The 20,088-nt window shown below is 38.2% G+C and overlaps 1 protein-coding gene across 1 annotated transcript in view; it reads left to right on the top strand.

The window, feature by feature from the left end:
- The window catches only part of clmpa (CXADR like membrane protein a), a 68,211-nt gene extending 50,615 nt beyond the window's left edge, over positions 1 to 17,596 (top strand). The window contains exons 2-7 of the mRNA XM_079861931.1: positions 6,212 to 6,369; positions 8,548 to 8,746; positions 10,388 to 10,555; positions 12,862 to 12,984; positions 15,306 to 15,447; positions 16,935 to 17,596. Of these exons, the coding sequence (XP_079718057.1) occupies positions 6,212 to 6,369; positions 8,548 to 8,746; positions 10,388 to 10,555; positions 12,862 to 12,984; positions 15,306 to 15,447; positions 16,935 to 17,283 (1,139 nt within the window). The 3' untranslated portion in view covers positions 17,284 to 17,596. The remainder of the gene's footprint in view (positions 1 to 6,211; positions 6,370 to 8,547; positions 8,747 to 10,387; positions 10,556 to 12,861; positions 12,985 to 15,305; positions 15,448 to 16,934) is intronic.
- Positions 17,597 to 20,088: the final 2,492 nt, after the last annotated feature.

The following is a 20,088-nucleotide window of genomic DNA, read 5'->3' as shown; positions in this document are numbered from 1 at the left end:
TGTTCATCAATATATCTTATTTTGAGTTCTGCACAAGAAGTCATACAGGTTTGGAAGGACATGATTTTCATTTTTGAGTAAACTAACCATTAATGGACAGAATATCTTTTTAAATATACAAACAACGGCATTGCAGCATATGAAATTACACTTAATACAACCGATGAAACTAGAAAATCTAGTTTACATAGGCTAACTGAAACTTGAATCAATGAAAACCATCTGAGCAAACTGACTCACTAAAATGAATCTGACATTCCAGCCTCATGCAAGGGAGAAGAGACATTGAAGGTTTGATTTAGCTGTGAGAAAGAATTAATGATGTAGCGCAAATGTACACAAATGCTGTGGGACTAGTAAACTTTTTATAGTTTCATATTTGGGGTAACACCCTATCCCTCACTAAAGCGATGCAAGCACCATTAAAGGGTTAGTTCACCCAAAAATGAAAATTACCCCATGATTTACTCACCCTCATGCCATCCTAAGTGTATATGGCATTCTTCTTTCAGACGAGTACAATATGAGATATATTAAAACATGTTCTGGCTCTGGTCCTGGAGCCATGATGTATGGATGCACTTTTTTGGGCTTCAAAATTCAATATAAAGCTTGAAATAGCCAGGACATTTTTTAATATATCTCTTATTGTATTCATCTGAAAGAAGAAAGTCATATACTGTACAGCTATGGCTTGAGGGTGAGTAAATCATGGGGTAATTTTCATTTTTGGGTGAACTAACCCTTTAAAGGGGGTCCTATTATGCTTTTGTCTACTTTCTTTATTGTGTAATGTTGCTGTTTGAGCATGAAAAATGTCTGCAAAGTTACAAAAACACATTCTCTCCAAAGGGAGTTATTTCTATATCAGTGCACAGTCTGCACACTGTTTCTGAACTCCTTGAAAAGCATTGATTGTAGTCTTGAGTTTTCTTCCGGGAGTGTGCATGTCACAATAGCCCTCTAAATAATTCACGCCCAAGGCATATGCGGGAAAAAAGGGAGCGAGGCCTGGTTGAGTTGCGTTAGTAATGTGTTGAAACTCGCGGTTATGGTAAGAGGTGTCACATTTCCGAAACAGGGGCCAAAGTTGAAGCAATTATGAAGTAGCGTTGATCTTATATGATATCTATGACAGGCACATTCCACAACGAGTCGTTCTCTGGGCTTGGTTTCAATAAAAGCTGTTTTTGGACTAACAAGGAAGTTTTCAGTTCTGAAACTTACAGGATATTCTTATAGTATGCTGACCTCTTATGTCAAAAGCTCAAAATTTGATTTCTCAATTCATTACCCCTTTTCTATAACCACAGGTCAGGAGCTTTGGTTTCAACCACGCAATGCTGTTTGCGAATGTTTACTTGAACCATGATTTCGGGAAACACGACTCCTTGGCTTGAACTATGCTGATAATGACAGAACTTGTGATCATAGTTGACTAATGATGCTCGGGAAACGCACCCAGAGTGTTGTGCTGCAACAATTTAAAATATGTGAAAAATAATGTGTTTTTTTTTTTATCAAGCATGATAATCTGTTCTAGTAGACCAAGAATCAAGACTTTTGAAAAGGACATAATAGGTCTCCTTTAATTAGATCTCAGCTGCAAGATCTTTCCTCTATTAACTTGTTCTTGCTTGAAGTGCGGAGAACGCTATTAGGTGGTATATCACAGCTCTGTCCCGTGGCGAAGTCCGAGTGCCATGTAAAGATTGTGAAGGCTATGCACCATGTCTTTGGACAGTTTGAAGGGTGTGTATGTGATGTGTGCTATTGGCTGCTCTATAATAAGATTGCTGTGATCTGTGGGGAGGAGAATTTACTGGAGCACAACTCCCCCTTGGGCATCTTCATAGAAATCTGCTTTTCCACCAGCTTTTGGTGCATCTCAGCCAAGCTGCTTGGTTCCTATTGTTAATGAGCCGCTCTTTCACTCTCTTTCCCCCCAGCCTGAGCCACCATGTGCCTAAAGGGGCTAGAAAATCTCAAGCTGCAGCTGATGGCAGAACATGAGAGATGAACACTCAGCCTTTCTCGCTCTGCAGGCATTAACATGGCCATTTCATCCAAGCCTTTTCCAGCTGAGAACTTAACATGACCCGGCCCACAGGCTCCTACCTTACGGTTTAGAAATAGTTGCATGGATACCTTTGTGTGCTTCAAAGATTTCAAACTGGTTTAGTACTGCTAGAGATATGTTCCTTTATGTGTTTCCCAAATGCTTTTATACACCAATGAGCATGCACACTCTGGTAAAGTGATTGGCTGATATGAATATCTTGAATCAGTGTGTGATCAGACTTTTTTCAGAATGGAATACTTAGCATAGTGTTTACTGCATACTCTTATGCAACCATTAAGGCTTTAAACAGTAGTATGCTACTGAAAAAAAAGCTATCATTTCGAGATTAAAGTCGAAATGTTTCGAGATTAAAGTCGAAATGTTTCGAGAATAAAGTCTTCCGTAGAAGTTGTGTGTGTGCTTGCCGTTATTTCACATTGCCGCACAGGCATTCATGCGTGTGTGTGTGTGTAAACTGGATCTACACAAAATAATAGCTTTTTACTTTTATCTGAGCTTTCAACAAAGGGATATTCTACAGGTCTACCAACATGACATTAGGCTATAGGACGTTATAAAATATACTGTCAGACTGGATCAAGATATCCAGCTTTATGAATGAATGAATGAATGCATGAATGAGGCATTTATATAGCGCTTTCATATGTCTACTGTAGGCCTACACTTAAAAGCGCTTTACAATCATTTCAGGGAATCTTTCCTCAACCACCAGTGGTTATTATATTTGAGGAAATCACGGGATCCGGTCAAATGATTGGATACAGAATGATGCACTTAAAATGTATCCAGAACGTACGGTGCCTATATAGACGGCAGTTCGACTTCACAAGCGCATGTATTTACACACACACACACGCACGCACACGTGTGAAATAACGGCAAGCACACACACACAACTTCTACGGAAGACTTTATTCTCGAAACATTTCGACTTTAATCTCGAAACATTTCGACTTTAATCTCGAAACATTTCGACTTTAATCTCGAAACATTTCGACTTTAATCTCGAAATGATAGCTTTTTTTTTTTTTTTACAGATTTTTTTTTTTTTTTTACGATGCGGTTCAGGGCTTCCGTAAAATTCAGCTATAAGCATCTCTAGTGAAGACAATAGTGAGATTATTCAGCTCAAGTCAGTTAACTGGATCAGTTCAATTGCTGGATATTAACTGTCCCTAACTAAGCAAGCCAAAAACAACAGTGACAAATTCTATCAAGTGACAGAAATGGAGAAAAAAAAAGTCCAGTCCTCCTCTGGGATATTTTGATTGAGTTTGATTTGAGTTTGAAAGTTTGATTGATATTTGTAAATACTAATAATAATGATTAAAAAATATATATATTTTAATTCAGTGAACAATTAAAAAGTGCTATATTATAAAATGTATTATTACTATTTATTAATACATTTAATAATTATTAGTATATTAGTATTAAATTTAGATATAATAAAATGTTGTAATAATAATCATATATATAATCAATAGTTTATGTAAATAAAATAGTAAAATATTACGTTTTTTGATTTTATATTATTGATTTTAATTCATTGAATAATTTAATTAAAATAATATTTTGTATTTTTAATCCAATCTTGTGTAAAACACCTCGTCGTTCCAATCCAATAATATGTCAAGAAAAATATCTTAAAATTGTAAAATAGTATTTTTTCATTCATGTGTCACGCAGCAAATGACAGATCAGCTGGAGTGCATTGCATTATGGGATATATATGCAGAATGTTATCGAGGTATTCTGTGAATACAGTACGAGTTGTATGGAAGTATGCAACTCTGAACATAGCTATACACTTCATTTTAAAACCTTTGTAAATCACATACTGTATCATTATCTTAATCTTAACTTCAAGGCAGTAAATGCCAGATCTCCATGATTTCACTGTGTTTCAAAGATGGATTTCCACGACACTGCGAGGCCATGCAGATGAGGATTTATCTGATCTTATCATTTCCTTTGAAGAAAAACCTGATCCTCTGTAATGTGTCCCATATTAATGCTAATGCCTGCAGATTTCACCTGCTTCCATCACAACCCATTTTAGCTGGCCTGCATTTTAACCCATTTAATACCAAGATAGACGCTTTCGCTGAATAAACAGCCAGAAAAGTCTCTTTGATGTTCTTAAAATATCACATGGTACGACGTCATCCAACATTAGGAGAAAATGAAATGTTCCACAGGCATCGTTCAGATTATTAACAGTATTGTGATTTTAATTAAGGTGAAGAGTGTTCTAATGAGACCAGGCTCTATATATTTTGATATTTTCTTATAACGACATTAAGTACAGCCTATTAAAGTAGTCATTTATGTTGTTTCTGAAGCTTTACAAAATGGTAACAAATGGGCTTTTTTCTTTCTTTTTTAAGATTTGGCACTTGTTTAAAATGTCATACAACATTCAGTTTTTTTTTGTTTTTTTTTTTGTAAATGTTCAATTCCCAGTTGTCTATATTTCTACTAGATTTGCCAAAAATGTGCATACTGAAACCTGCAATGGTTTAAACTTCTATTTCTAGTGTGACAAATGAACCAGAAGCTAAATGAACCATCTTCTTGACTATTATTTGATTAGTCTGCCAGAAGTGAAGACATTTACCCCAAACTGAATTAAACATGTGAAATAATTCTATTTAAAACATTCACTCTCTCTATCTTTATAAAGCAGAACACAGTATGCAGTGTGCTCAATTCTGATCACTGCCCAAAGCGAAGATTTTTGATGATATGTCTCACATTATCAGGATTATTCAAGCATAAGGCTGTTGCATATGGCTGAGGTGTAGAGTTGTCTGCTTGTCATCTGGCTGTGTGGGCATTATTTCTGCATTCAGAATGCATGCTGGGAATTAATTAGCTTGGCCTTCATTTAGCTGCCTCCCTGTGTCAATGTAGAGAAGTTCAAATGCAAATGGTGTTAAAGTACAGTAGCAGCGCTGTGGGACGTCCACTCTCTGCGTTTTATCTCTTGATGAGCGGAAAATGTTTCGTGATGGGAAACGCTGGGAGGCTGTGATGGTTTGGAATGGAGGAAATTAGGGTTGTAACACCGATTAGCACGGATTCAATTTGCCCACAAATCAGTATTGGAGACAAAATGTGACCACGCTCGTTCATTCGGCCAGAGGAGAACTGGTCCCCAGACTGAGCTTGGTTTCTCCCCAAGGTTTTTTTCTCCATTTCCGTCACCTGATGGAGTTCGGGCTCCTTTCCACTGTGGCCTTAGGCTTGCTTTTTTGGGGACACTTAATATTCAGTAATATTATGGATTTTGACTGCACTGACACTATTGTATGAGAACTGAATTGAGCTGGATGATGATGACACCACTGTTTTCTGCTGAGCTGCTTTATAGCTGAATCGACATCGTTTCATAATTGATGAATTCTGCAACATCTACAATGTGAATCAACATTGATCTAAAGTAAACGGAGCTGAATAACGACACTGCTGTCTTCTATAGAGCTGCTTTATTGCTGAATCAAACTCATTTCATGATTGATGAACTTTACACTTCTTGAACTGGATCAACTGAACTAAATAATGACATTATTGTCTTTGTAGAGCTGCTTTACAGCAGAAGTTGAATTAGTCTGGTATTTGATGAAATGTATGTGTGTTATTTTCCTGTTTAGTACCGTGAAGCTGCTTTAAATGGATAAATGTGACTAGACTTGACAAAATGCTTCAACCACAATAAATTCAGAAGCATGGCCGCCTTCACCTCCAGCAGTCGCTAATAGACCTTTACCTCCCTTGTGTTATGGAGATGATTTCCTATTCAGTGTGAAAAGTGGCCACTTGGCTGTTAAACCGTTGTCCAATTCCAGGAATTTATCTGAGGGTAGAACAATGATTGTCTCCATGGAGCCTCTGGCCTCTAGCCTGAATCATCTTCTCTCTGCTCTGGATGAGAGCCGTGCCGCTGAGCGCGTGTGTGTGAGTGTGTGTGAGCGCATTGGATCAGTCGCGTGATATCCCTGATGCCTGCATGATATCTACCTCTGCATCCTGCAGTAAAGCCAACTAAAGCCCTTCCGTCCTATAACTTCTCCCTGGCATCGGGCCTTAACGCTTCCTCCTCTCTCTTTGTCTCTCTCTCCACAGTATTGCTGAGTGTGCTTCAGGCGAATGGCCAGACGGAGATGAAGAGAGTGGTCGGAGACAATGCCACGCTGCCATGCCACCATCAGCTGTGGCAAGCCGACATTACCCTGCTGGACATAGAATGGATGCTGCATAAATCCAGCTCACGGCAGACAGTGGTGAGTGTGTGTGTGTGTGTATGCGACAGTGCGCTGCTGATGCTGGCCTTCGCTGATCTGCAGTGCAGTGCTTTTTGCTGCGATTGTGGGAAGGGTTGTCTTTCTGTAAACTGTACCATCAACTGGTGCTTCAATCAGCACTGTGAAAACTGCTCTCTTTTAATGTCACTGGTTTGCCTCGTATCACTCCCAACAATTACTTTTATGACCTAATGATGTGGAATTGGCCCGAGGACAAGTTTTACATTTTAATCTGGCCACGGCTCAAGCTGCTCCCTGAGGTCCTTCCCGACACAATATATCTGACAAGAAGGTTCAAACCTTTTGCCGATTGAACTTCCTGCCAGAGACGAATCATTTCAGAGCTATTTTTCTAAATGGCATGTAGCCCTTTAATGAGATAAATCTATATTTTAAAATTATATTTTTTTGGGATCTGTCTCTTAGACACTTAAGCGCCACCAATAATTAGGGATGGGGTATGAAAATTTTGGCCGATACCAATAACGATAATTATTTATATTTGAAAGCCGATAACTGATATATTGGTAAACCGGTAAATTTGGTAAATTTGGTAAAAAATGGTAAATTTTTGAGATCCTGATTACAAAAACAAAAATCTCACCATTAAAATGTCCCAAGCACACAATTATAATGATGTTCTCATAATAATTTTATATAGCCTATATGACAGACTTGTGTTGCACCTTTTTTGAAGTGACTCAAAAACATCATGGCAAACAGTGCGCATCTGAAGTGTCTCAGCTGAAGGAAAAATACATTATTTGTTGACATTAATATATCGGCCAATTGTTTTTATTGGGCCGATAACGATAACATTAAAAATGAACATAATATCGGCCGATATCGATATGGTGGCTGATATATCGTGCATCCCTACCAACAATTCAAACTTTAAAGGTATAGCGGAGGATTTTCTTTTTCCGGGTGGATCATCAAGACTATTGGTCCTCCTAAGTGTCAATCATTCTGGTGATATGTTTACGTAAGGCCGTCGTACGTGCTCGTGCACACGATTCACACGATGGCGTGCGCTCAAAACACAGGTTGGGCTTCCCACTGATGCCTCAGTCGCGAAGTTTCTTGCCAGGTAAAGTTTGGCATGCTATTTGGAGAAATCCATTTAAAATCACTGCTAGTAAAAGTTAATGTAAGCTATGATTAGCTCGTGCATACGATTAATAGGCGTTCCCTCTCGGGAGCAGGTAGAGTGTTGCGCATGTGCATTTTTTCAAAAAGTGGAGAGGGCGGTTCTTTTCTAAAATTCGGGAAAATCCTCCGCTTTACATTTAAGGTGCATTTTAGCTTTTTCTCTACCGTTCAAAAGTGAATGGCCTGTAAGATATTTTTATGTACGCCTGTATGAGTTTCTTTCTTCTGTTGAACACAAAAGAAGATATTTGAAGAATGTTGGTAATCAAACAGTTGATCAATTAAAAAATACTATGACTTAGTAAATGGCTACCGTCAACTGTTTGATTACCAACATTCTTTCAAATATCTTCTTTTGTGTTCAGCTGAAGAAAGAAACTCATACAGGTTTGGAACAACATGAGGGTGAGTAAATAATAACAGCATTTTCATTTTTGGGTGAATTATCCCTTTGAGAGTCCCTCCAAGGCTGCAGTTATTTGAGCAAAATACAGTAAAACAGTAATTTTGTGAAATAGTATTATAATGTAGAATCACTGTTTCTATATTAATATCATTTTAAATGTAATTTATCCCTGTGATGCAAAGCTGAATTTTCAGCCTCATTACTTCAGTCTTCAATGTCACATGATCCTTCAGAAATCATTCTAATATTTGGTGCTCAAGAAACATATTGTCAAAGTAAAAAAACAGCTAAATTATTAGTGTTTTTATTAAGATTACCTTTTAAATAAAAGGAAACTTTTCTAAGTGAAAAGGGCAGTTTTTGGTGAGCAGAATAGCTTTAGCAGTGCTTTACCAAATGAAGCTGAGTATCAGGGACACCGAAAGACAAATATAACCAAGCAAAGAAAGGCCTGATTCGCAGTGACATCAGAGTTTAGCAGACTCTAACTGCAGGCGTGTGACTCAACCCTCACTGGATTTTACCCGTAGCTCATAGATTTTCAAAAGCTTAATCAAAGCAGTCTTTATTAATTCGCTGTATGTTTCCTCTTTCACCAGTTGATCACCTACTTTGGGGGTCGGATCTACGACCCCAATGAGAGTGAAGCTGGACGGCTGTCCCTATCGGGCGACTATCTGAAGGGTGACGCTTCACTCATGATCAGTGACCTCTCGCTCACAGACTCTGGAGAGTACATCTGCAAGGTCAAGAACGGCGGGAAGTACTACTGGAACACAGTCAAACTCATCGTGCTCCGTGAGTCTTTGGCCCTGCAGCTTGGCTTTAATTAACTCCTCTTCTAGGCCTGGAGAACGAAAAAGACATGACAGATGCTTATGTCACAGAGTAAGGGGTACAAAAATAGCACCAGGATGTTGTCTCTGGGCGTAGTGCGCCAGTTGTGCCCCGATCTTGGTGTGAAATGACATTCAGCGACTGTGTGACAATAAAAACGACACATTATGGATGATAGCACGGAGAGAAAATCGCATGTAAACATCTACATCATTTATACGACACACTAGAGTTGAACTTCCAAAACACATAAATCAGGCTAAGTTGCTCATTCAACATGTATTATTGCGAGGATGTGTTGAATAAACACTTCTTCTTGCATAGAAACATTATACGTCTGCTTTCCCCCATTTTTTCTTTCTATATTCCCTCATTCCATCTTAACCGCTTCGACAGCTATATAAAGACATTTAAGAGCGCCACAAATTTACGCATGCATTTGTACAAATGATCCGTAGCTTTGAAACGACACACTCGATTCCGAGGGGCAAACATTAGCATTTGTCTTGTTCAACACAAAGATAATGGCTTGGCAAAGGACGAGGCTGCAGCTTCCTCTTTGCGCAGTAAGTGATCCTGACAGAGTCGGGAGATGGAGGGGACCTGCATCCCACTCAGCGGCTGTAATTGCATCCCCCCCTGCGAGTGCCGGGACAGAATTGTCCTGGCTCAGCAGATAGAGGCGGCAGGAGCAGATGCTGATGGCCGGGGTGGGCAGGAGCGGGGGGTCGAGGACCGAATGGTGAACGGGTTGTTTTACAGATTCATGTTATAGAACTCGCTGGCATCACACTGGGTTTTAAAAGGTTTCATGATGTGAGGAAAAACAAGTCTAAATGGGGAATGATGCAAAAAGGGTAAAAGTGCATGTGTGTGTACTGGTTCTGCTTATATCCTCTAAACTACTCGTCCCAAAATGAGTTTGACTGTTTTTTAGTCTTTAAACTCAAGTGCTATTTAGCACAAAATTTATAAATATTATATTATGAAAAAAATTCATTTAAAAAGCAAATAATCAAATGAGTTTATCCAGATGGAATATCTTTTATTTGTAAATGATTTAATTCACAAATGATATGCATTACTACCTGGTTATTTAATATATAAGCCAATTCTTTGTTGAATTTCCAGCTAAAACACCTATATTGTGATATTAAATTCAGGGCATCTCTTTGCGGTTATTTAATATATAAGGCAATTATTTGTTAAATTTCCTGCTAAAATACCTGTATTGTGATATAACATTCATTGGATTGTCCAAAACTATGTAGTTATGTTATATATAAGGAAATTCTTTGCTAGAATACCTACATTACAATATAAGAAAATTCATACCATGATGATCTGACTGTACTGACGCTGTTGTACAAGAACTGAAAGTATAAATATAATATAAATATAAATATAAATGAAATGAACTAATTTAATCAACACTCACTGACTTAAGCTGAACAACAGCCGAAATGCATAATTTTTCAGTCATCACTGTAAAGCTGCTTTGAAACAATCTGTATTGTATAAAGCACTATATAAATAAAGATGACTTGACTTAATGTTTACCTTACCATGTGTGTTTTACCATGTCTGTTTTTCAACTTGCAGTGAAGCCGTCCAAACCACGCTGTTGGATGGAGGGTCGTCTGCTGGAAGGAAGTGATGTCAGACTGAGCTGCAAGTCCACAGATGGTTCTGACCCAATCAGCTACAAATGGGAGAGAGTCTTAGACAAGGGAAAATATGTTGGCAAGCTCCCACCTCTGGCCCTCATAGGTGAGCACTTAGAAAATGAATAGCGTTTTATCATTTACATCTTTAAAGCTGAAGTATGTGGTTTCTGGAACTAGTGGCACCACGCAGAATTACAAAAATACAGCATATTTTGCAAACGCCCCTTGCCCAACTCAAACATCACAAATACAGCTCATACTTGTTGGCACGAAGGCATGTCTCAACATGTAAAAGTAGCTACTTTCAATAAAAGGTCCAACATATTAGTAATACTTTTAGCTGTATTGCCCTGTGTCATGAGTAAGCAATTGAGTATCGCTCTGTCTAGAGTGAATGCGAGCGTCTCCTTTATAATAAACCGATCCAATTTTTTGACATGACTCGCAACAGCTGTTTGAGGCTGTCTACACTTTACACACCAAAGTAAACAATATAAACTGGAACATTTCTCTGTCTGAATTGGTGCATGATGATTTATTGTATCGCATTGTATCGCAATTCCCAGTTCGTGTTCATGGCCTGTTTAATCTTTGAAGACTCCTGTACCCGAAGCTTACAGTAAAGTCTTTTCCCATGTAACTCATCAGTCATGGTCCCACAGCAGCTAAACACCCTCTGGCTCCACCTGCTACACTAGCCACGCCCCAAACTCACGCTATAGGTTGAGCTGGAAAGAGATTGACAGATCTGAGCGGACCGCTCTCAATGTTTATATGGTGCCTGGAGGTCTCAATGTTTAAACTTGTAGGTGAGATAAACCTATGAATGACATACTAATAGTAGTCAATGAACAATAAACTGACGTATTAAAAAAATCACCTTTAAGCAATTTTAATAGTGATAATTATTACTAATAGTTCTCTGTGCCACATTTAGATGTGATGTACATGAAAATGATCTTTTGACTGTAACCTGTTGCTCAGGTTTTTAACCGCTACACTGACTCGCTCTGCTTCCGCAATACTGCTTTCCCGAGAAGAAAGAAAATGCAGCATTAAGTTTATATTCCATGCGTGGGGAGTAAATCATGTGGACATCATCTCTCTGGAGGAGCAGAAAATAGATGAAGACACTACAGGGACAATTTAACACCGCAAGCATTCTCAAATTAAATTTACATCAATTCCATCAGCATTTTTCACCCCACATGCTTCACTACCTCCTCAATTAGCCCCTCTTATGAGATCGGATAAGAGATGTGACGTATGTGCAATGTAATGCGCTCTGTACCCTTCATCAGCCTTTGTGGAGAATTTTGCCGAGCATGATCTGTTCATTCAGCTGAACACTTTCTGAAGTTGTTTCATGTCAGAAATCAGGTTTCGATGAAATCAACACTAACCAGTACTTGAAGCTTGAAGTGTGTCCTTATCTGGCCCAATGTGATAAAGTGACAAGCCATGTCAACCTCAATACATGCATCAAAGTAGCTGGTGCAATGTTTCTCTATTTACTGATATGAACACTTATAATGGGTTTACCATAGTGAATCAGGGAAAGACAAAAACATGTTTTGGAAGAAGGATTGATGGATTTACTGTTCATTTTGATCAAAACGTTACATAGGGCACCTTTAAACAAAACAACAAAAGTAAATCCAGACAGAAATATCCTGTTTTCTGTCTGGATTTACTTTTGTTGTTTTGTTTAAAACAGATTATTCCAGACACGGGAGAAACAGAACTAAAATAAACGCGCACATAATATCAATAAAGGACAACACCAGAAAAAACTAAAAAACAAACAAGAGAAACACTGGGGTATAAAGACACAAGATAACAAAACTGGCGAAAGAAACAGGTGTGTTTAATGAGTTGCTGTGGTGATTAACTAGGGTAACATTGGAAACAAACAAGGGAAACAGGAACTAATCACAGGAAGTAAAAGCAGGAACAATAAGAACAACAATACACTTCAAAATAAGAGTCCTTAAACACAAGACAGGGGAACATGAGACAGGAATTGTAGCAAGCACCAAATCAGCATATTAGAATGATTTCTGAAGGATCATGTGAACCTGAAGACCGGAGTAATGATGCTGGAAATTCACAGGAATAAATTAGATTTTAAAATATATTCAAATAGAAACAGTGTATTAAATAAATGCAGCCTTGGAGAGCATAAGAGACTTGGGAGGAAATCTTCCTGACCCCAAACTTTTGAACGATGGTGAAAGTGAATATAAATTTGCCAAAATTAGATTTTTATATGGGCAGGGCTACCCATCAGCCAACAAAATGAATGGGAGATTATTAGGATTTATTGTTTGTCATGTGTCTGGATGGATGCTGTGCAATTCTGTCTAAACTATTAACATATCAAAGTAACTTAGTGTTTTTTGTCTTAAGATCTGAAGAACCCTGAGATTGTAACGCTGAAAAATCTGACGAAGGAAAGTGCAGGTGTCTATAAATGCACCGCCGTCAATGATGTCGGAGAAGAAAACTGCACTTTAGAGGTCAAAGTTCACTGTAAGTATCTGTGTTTGTATGGTTAAGTTCAAAATGGCATATTGGCATACATCTTACTGCATACTGTGCCAACTACCTACTGTTTTCTAAAAATACTGCATGCTTCAAACAGTAATATGCTACACTGTTGATACATTACCTCATTGTGCTTCATGTTTAATTTAGCAAGTGACATCCAGTTATCCATTACCTTGAAAATAAAAATACAAATTGCATTTTTTAAGCTAATTTGTCAAAAAAAAGGTTAATTCTTTGCAGTCTAAAACAACAACAACAACAATAAGCCAAGGAGATTTTCTACTGCTTTGTTTGTCAAACTGAAAATGGAAAGTCAAATAGAGTTCATTGCTTTGCATTGTGGGATGCAATAGGCAGTCTGAGTATTGCATACAGAAAATTAGCATACTAACAGTATACATGCTGCATGACACAATGTAGTATGAGTTGTATTTTGTAGTGATTCTGAACTTGACTAGTGTGTTTCTGTTTGTTTGATACAGACGCAGATGAAAAGATTTATGCAAACTATAAATTCCTATTCTTAGCTTTTTTTTTGTTTTGCGTTGCTGTTTTATGCTTGCTTCCAACACGTAATTGAATTACTGTCAGCATAAGTCGTTGCTGTATAGCAAGCCACAGTATTTTTGTGAAGATGGCGGTGAGATCCTGACCAATTCTGCTATGCAGTGCGATCTTTCAGCACTATTTAACATCCAAATAAAGAATGAATCCTTTTTTTTTTAACAGTGTTCATTGATTTAATCCCTTCCTCCAAACCTTTCTCAAACTGCTCTGCTGCATAATTAAATATCAGATGATGGAATTAGAAGAAATAATTAATTATGTGGCGGAAAGAAAAAAATAATTCATGCAAAAAATGGCATGTTATTAAAGGAAGGAGCATAGTGAGTGCGGTAGGTTGATTAATGCTGTGCTGTTTGCTGGAGTATTCTCATGGTGAGTTACACTCCTTCAGGTATCTGCAATGCAGAGGGGGCTGCTTGTTACAGGCTGTTTGTTAGTCTATTCTGAGCATGAAAACTTTATTTTATGTGTCTTTTTAAAAGAAGCACGCTTCTGGATAAATTGAGAATCACAATTTCTTTTTCTTTTTTTAAAAAGAGAGATCACGATTCTCACGAAAAATAACATGCAATTTACTAGGGGTTCTAAAAAAAGTTAATTGCTGCAGTCTATTTAAAAATGTTTCATTGATTTGAATGAATTATCAAAAATAAAAAAAAGGTTTGAATGAATGATTCAATGACTCACTCTTAAATACTTCACTTGATTCATTACTGGATGAATCAGCGTTTTTGAAGGAATATCTGGAATAAACAATTCAATGACATATACTTTTTTAAACTGTAATTTCTTGCCTCCTACTGGCGTAATGGTGTAATTGATACAATCTTTATTTGAAGCGTCAAATTACTTTATTTTGATCGCTACCACAGAAACTAGACATCGACTAGAACCCACACCCTTCTCTAACCATTAGGCCACGACTGCCCATATCCAAGCTATAAACTTTTGTCTCATTACTGTAATAATTTGAGTGTTTGTAAGAGAGAAATAATGATACTGTGTGGTTGAAAGGACTGTGAAGCTGTTTCATACCTATACATAACAACTGCTGACTCTGGGTCAGCGGCAGTGCCAACGCAGATCTGAATGTTCGCTGTGATCGTACTTGTCAAAGGTTTAATAGACAGAGCGGAATCGCTATCATCGCATGTTTGTTTGAATCGAGATCACGATTAATCGTGCTGTATACAGTAGTGTATAGTGAGTGTGTATGTTTAAACAGTTTTAGGCACTTCCTGGCTCTACTGTATATGTGTGATTTGTGAATAGAATAGAATGTTGTGGGTGGTTGCTAGGATGTTACTATGCCATTGCAAAGGTACTTGCTACTGCCAATACACACATGATACACTGCTGTGAGCAAGTAAGACATGCTGCTGCTGCTCAATATAGTGTACATGAATTACCTATAGCAGATCTATACAGGTGGAGCTGGGGAAGGTGGAGGGTTTCTGATGTGCGCTGCAACTGCTACAGCAAATGCTAACCAAGTATTTGAAGGATGAGCAGCAAGCTCATTGGCTACTGATACAGCAGCACCCAATCAGCTGGTGAATGACGTGATTACAAGCAGATTAAGTTAAGGACCTATTAGCCTGCGCTATCTGGAGTTTCATGCCAGAACTTTGTATAAATAAATCTGACTTGACAATAACAACACTGAAGCTTACCTTAGCATACACCATAACTTATTATAAAATGGAATCAGCTGTGAAGTGTCCGCTCTTTTGCAGATGTACGTGGAATGGGCGTGGTGGCTGGTGCTGTGGTGGGCGTGTCCTTCGGCGTTCTACTCATCATCCTCATCGTCTGGCTTGTTTTCCGCAAGAAAGAGAAGAAGAAATATGAGGAGGAGGAAGCGCCCAATGAAATAAGGTAAAACAAACAAACAAAAAACATTCTTTAAATAGCTCATTGGACTTAATTGACACTATTTATAATGTCTAGCAGCTCTATTTCTCTTTGTTGACTTGCATTCATGTCTAGGCTAATTTGCGGGTGTCGGGATGAATTATGCAGGTTTGGAGGATGAGTGAGCATTAAAAATGCAAATGACAGCGAGATACACACATTTACACTGCTCTCGCTGAGGTTAAAGAGATGCATATGGTTTCAGTGTAGTAGAAGTCACTTTCCCTAGACTTGTTAGCCAGTAGCCTGAAGGGTTTAAAGGTATTTGAGTGTCTTTACGCTTTAGTGAATTTATCAAAACATTTTATAAAATGTAAAGTGCATTTAGGCCCAAAACACACTCAATGCATGTTTGCGAATGTAAATGCTTCGAGCTATGCAAACTCTTGTTTACATTTGAGTCAAAAATGCATTTAGGCTTGAAATGAACTCCATGTGAGTTGTTGAAAAGAGAAACTTCTAGCTAGTCGCCCATATGGAAAAAATATATTTTCAGGTATATTTTTAAATAAGAGTAGCTGAAAATATATTGTTAATACTGATTTTCAAAATACATCTACATAAATATACTGTCCTGGAGGACCAACAGTTTGAAAAAAATTCTTTCTGAGGGAGTTGACATGTTTATAGGGAGCCGTCTGAATAATAACACTTCCAATTTGACACAGACATTTGCAGGCCCTTGCATGCAAAGTATACACAACAAGATGAAACATCTCACAGTCCCTTATGAAACAAAAATATATGGGTATATACTGCAAAATATATTACATAATACATTTCCATATATGGGAGACTAGTAAGGAGGGAGGTCTGTTAGTTTTTCATGTTCTATTATTTTGGAATTTAAAATGATTTCTGGTATGTCTGAATTTTTGAGGTCACCATTGTGCTGAAGAGTAGAGCCTGTGGTTCGGCTGACGATTGACCGAACACCATTAAGACTATAATGACGATACTTAAAAGTAATCACCCTTAGCACAGTGATGGTCTCTTGCCTAAATACTTTAGTACATGCAGGTGTGCTTGTGCTTTTGTTAACTTCTGATAGCTTGAAAATATGAAACATTTATAATGCAAATAATTAAAAAATATATATTACATTATATATTTCTCTATATGTGTGTTTTTGTTGCACGAGGAAATATATCTGCAATATATAACACATGCAGTACCATATCTGGTCACATACATCTATATATAATGAAGTGTATTACTGACTATAAAATTACATAAATTATGATATATTAGTAAATATATTGTCACATATTTTTCAATATATGTAAAGTGTCAATTCCTTATGTATTATTCAATATATCGTAATATATTAACACAATATATTATTCTCTATATTTTCAAATATACTGTTAAACCATTTAATATATTGATAATTCATACATAGGGAAATATATTTTGTTTTCATAAGGGGTGTCTCATTCTTTATGTTTTAGGGAAGATGCGGAAGCTCCCAAAGCCAAACTGGTGAAGCCAAACTCTCTCTCCTCCTCTCGCTCTGGGAGTTCTCGCTCCGGAGCCTCCTCCACTCAGTCTATGGTGCACAACAGCGCCCCCCGTGGGCCCAGGCCTCGACTGCCCGTGGTGGCTGCCCTTAAAGAAAGCGGGCAGTCCGAAAACTTCCCTTCAGTACCACCGCCGTACAACCACGTGGTCCCCAAACCCCCGGAGCCCAGCAGTAGCCCCAAACCCAGCTCGGCAAAGCTCAGCCCAGGGAACCTGACGAGGATGGGCGCCACACCGGTGATGATCCCCGCGCAAACCAAGGCATTCCAGACTGTGTAGGAATACAAAACACACATAAACACACACACAAACAGATAAATACACACACTGCAACAAGCATCAACTCCCACATCTGGTATCAGGAACATTCCCAAAGGATTTCCCATGGTCAGGCCTTTTGATTCAACATTGGAAAATGAATGCTTTTGTTGTTTTTATGTGCACACTGAAGTGGAAGGAGACCCCTCGTGGAGTGTATGTATTTTTAAAGGGTTTAAAGATGTGAGGACTGTGCCTTGTGTTGTTATGGTGGTTTGAGCAAACAAAAGAGGCAGATATGAGCAGAGATTCAGCTCTGCCTTTACCCAGACAGACAGCCTGTCCACCTGACCACACACTTCCTGTCCTCGCTGGGTTTGAACTGACAGCCACAGAACTGGAGGAGGAATTCACATAAGCGGACTCTTTCCGGCACCTGCTCGTCCGCCCCTACGAGGATTCACATCTGCCACTCATTTCCTCAGCCAATCAGCATTTGCCAGGCAGCCCAGCTGGTATCACACCCCAACAGCCAATGGCAGGTCACCTGCTGGGCGCAGACGCTATGATTGGCCCAGAACAAGGAGAAATCAACACACCGTGACATAAACAATGACAGTAAATTGGTTTGTTCCTCATTAGAGCTATAAATATTCCATATGAATAGAAGTATTCCGTATTTAATAGGTATTTATAGGAATTCCATATATATTTCAGTTAAAGTATCTAACAGCATTCGTAACGTGTGTGTGCACAATCCCTTTAAATCATTCACTCACATTCTTCAGGATAATGAACACAGTATCTTCAGTAATGAGGTCGATTGTCTCAATGGGGAAATGGTTTGACTCGGCTTTGGCTCTTGGTATTTGCAATTGAAATCAGATGTCTGGTTGGCGCATCCCATTGGATGCAAGTATGGTGAGGTTGGGTCAGGCTTATTCAGTGCTGGTTTATTTAGGTCTGAAGTGTGTAACTGATTACGATGAAACCGAATGAGCAGGCCCACACACAATCCTACTGCGTGGAAAGCACTAGTTCTACACAGATTTCGAACGGCTGGTCAAAGCTGTACATTAGTGGTTCTCAACCTTTTTGACTCGAACGTCTGCCATTATCCATCAAAATTTAAATATATTTCTGCTGAAATTATGACAAAGCTGCTTGTTTTGAAATGTTTTATCGACATAAACTGGATTTTGACATTTCCATTTTGTGATTCAAGATCCAAGATTCTTCCAAACAAATATGATCTCCAATAAACACAATAGTTATTTAGAGGGAAACAGTTCAATTTCAGTTTACATTACTTTGTGTGCGTGTTTGTGTTTGTGTTTAGGATTAAAGTTAGATTACGTTTTTGGAAGTTTGCGGAGGCCACTGCTCTACATTACCCTTAATATTTGTATATATTTTTATATTAAATATTACGGCTAATTTGCTAATGCTTTCATCTACAAATAAGAATGTAGTGCTTTCTGCTCAGTTTCAGACATTTGATCATGTTTAAATAGTTTTCTTTAAAAAATGTGGGGGAAAAGTCTGCAGATTCCATCTAGGCCTGCACGAATGAGCTTTGAATGTGTTGTATAGCTGGCTATTTTTAGCTTTTTTCCTCTTTTCAACCATTTATTTTTAAGATTAATTAGATTTTTTGCTATTTTGGCAAAAGACACAGCATTGTAACTGCAGTAGGTTAGAAGCTTTAAATTCTTGAGTGCAGATTTATATATATTAATCACATTTGTGTTCTGGTTACTCTAATGCCATTGAAAATATATTTTCTCTGTTTTTCATTTTTTTTCCCTTCTTATATTTCAATGTTTGATGAATTCTAGTGCTCAGAGAGGCATTCATACCCAGAATCAGCTGCAAAAATGTACTTTTTGAGTCCCCATTAGTAAACAGCAGGAGGCCATAACATGAATTCCTCCCCTCTTCTTTTTTACGTCTTCAGAAATGAATTAGACGGACGAACAAGATGTCAGAAAATATTCAAAGTGACAGGTCACCCTTAAGGAGCACAATGTCTTCTTGCCGGATAACCAGGGAATAACCGTCTCTGCATTGAACAAGACTTAGATGTCAATGCTCTGAGAGGTAAAGGAACCAAAGGCTGACCTTATTTATCAAAAATCCAATCCTTCACAACTCTTAAGGCCAATGCAAAAGAACTCCGAATGTGCACCCAGTTCCATTGATTTAGCTTCAACCAACAACCCGGTCGATTCCCCGGTTTGAAGTCTCTTTCCACGCACGGGGAACGTGAGGAAATAAAGTAATGTTAGTCTAAGTACTTCCTCGTAACCCGCTGTTCCTGTACGGCTGAGTCTGCTGTTGATATGTGCTGAGACGCATGGTTCAGTTGAGTTTGTGTTCGGTCAGTCACGGCTGAACAGTTTGAATGCTGAGCTCTAATGTTAAACACCCTGCATACAATTGCTTGAGAGAATGTGCATCTAAACACTATTGGCAATGGACCTGCATGACAACGATAGCTAGAGAAAGGCAAGTATTTCGGCTCAGTGCTAATATCAGTACATTATATACTAAGAATCGCATTATAAAAAAGGATTTTGGTTAAAATGTTACTAATGTAAATACTTTTTGTATTTATACGTCAACTTTCATCATACCCAATAAACATGGAATGAACTCATTCTTGTCGATGACTTTGCACTTCTACAGCTGTACTCTCTATACAGTAGTTTTGTTTGGTCAGTCTGGTGTTTTGACTGCATGAGTAAGGAAACCATGAGCCATTTCCCTCTGTTGTTCAGAATTATTATTATTTTTAAACATTACTGGCTATTGATTGATTGGACA

This window comes from Squalius cephalus, assembly GCF_949319135.1.
Source record: "Squalius cephalus genome assembly, chromosome: 24".
NCBI lineage: Eukaryota > Metazoa > Chordata > Actinopteri > Cypriniformes > Leuciscidae > Squalius > Squalius cephalus.
This window is presented reverse-complemented; position numbering and strand designations above follow the sequence as displayed.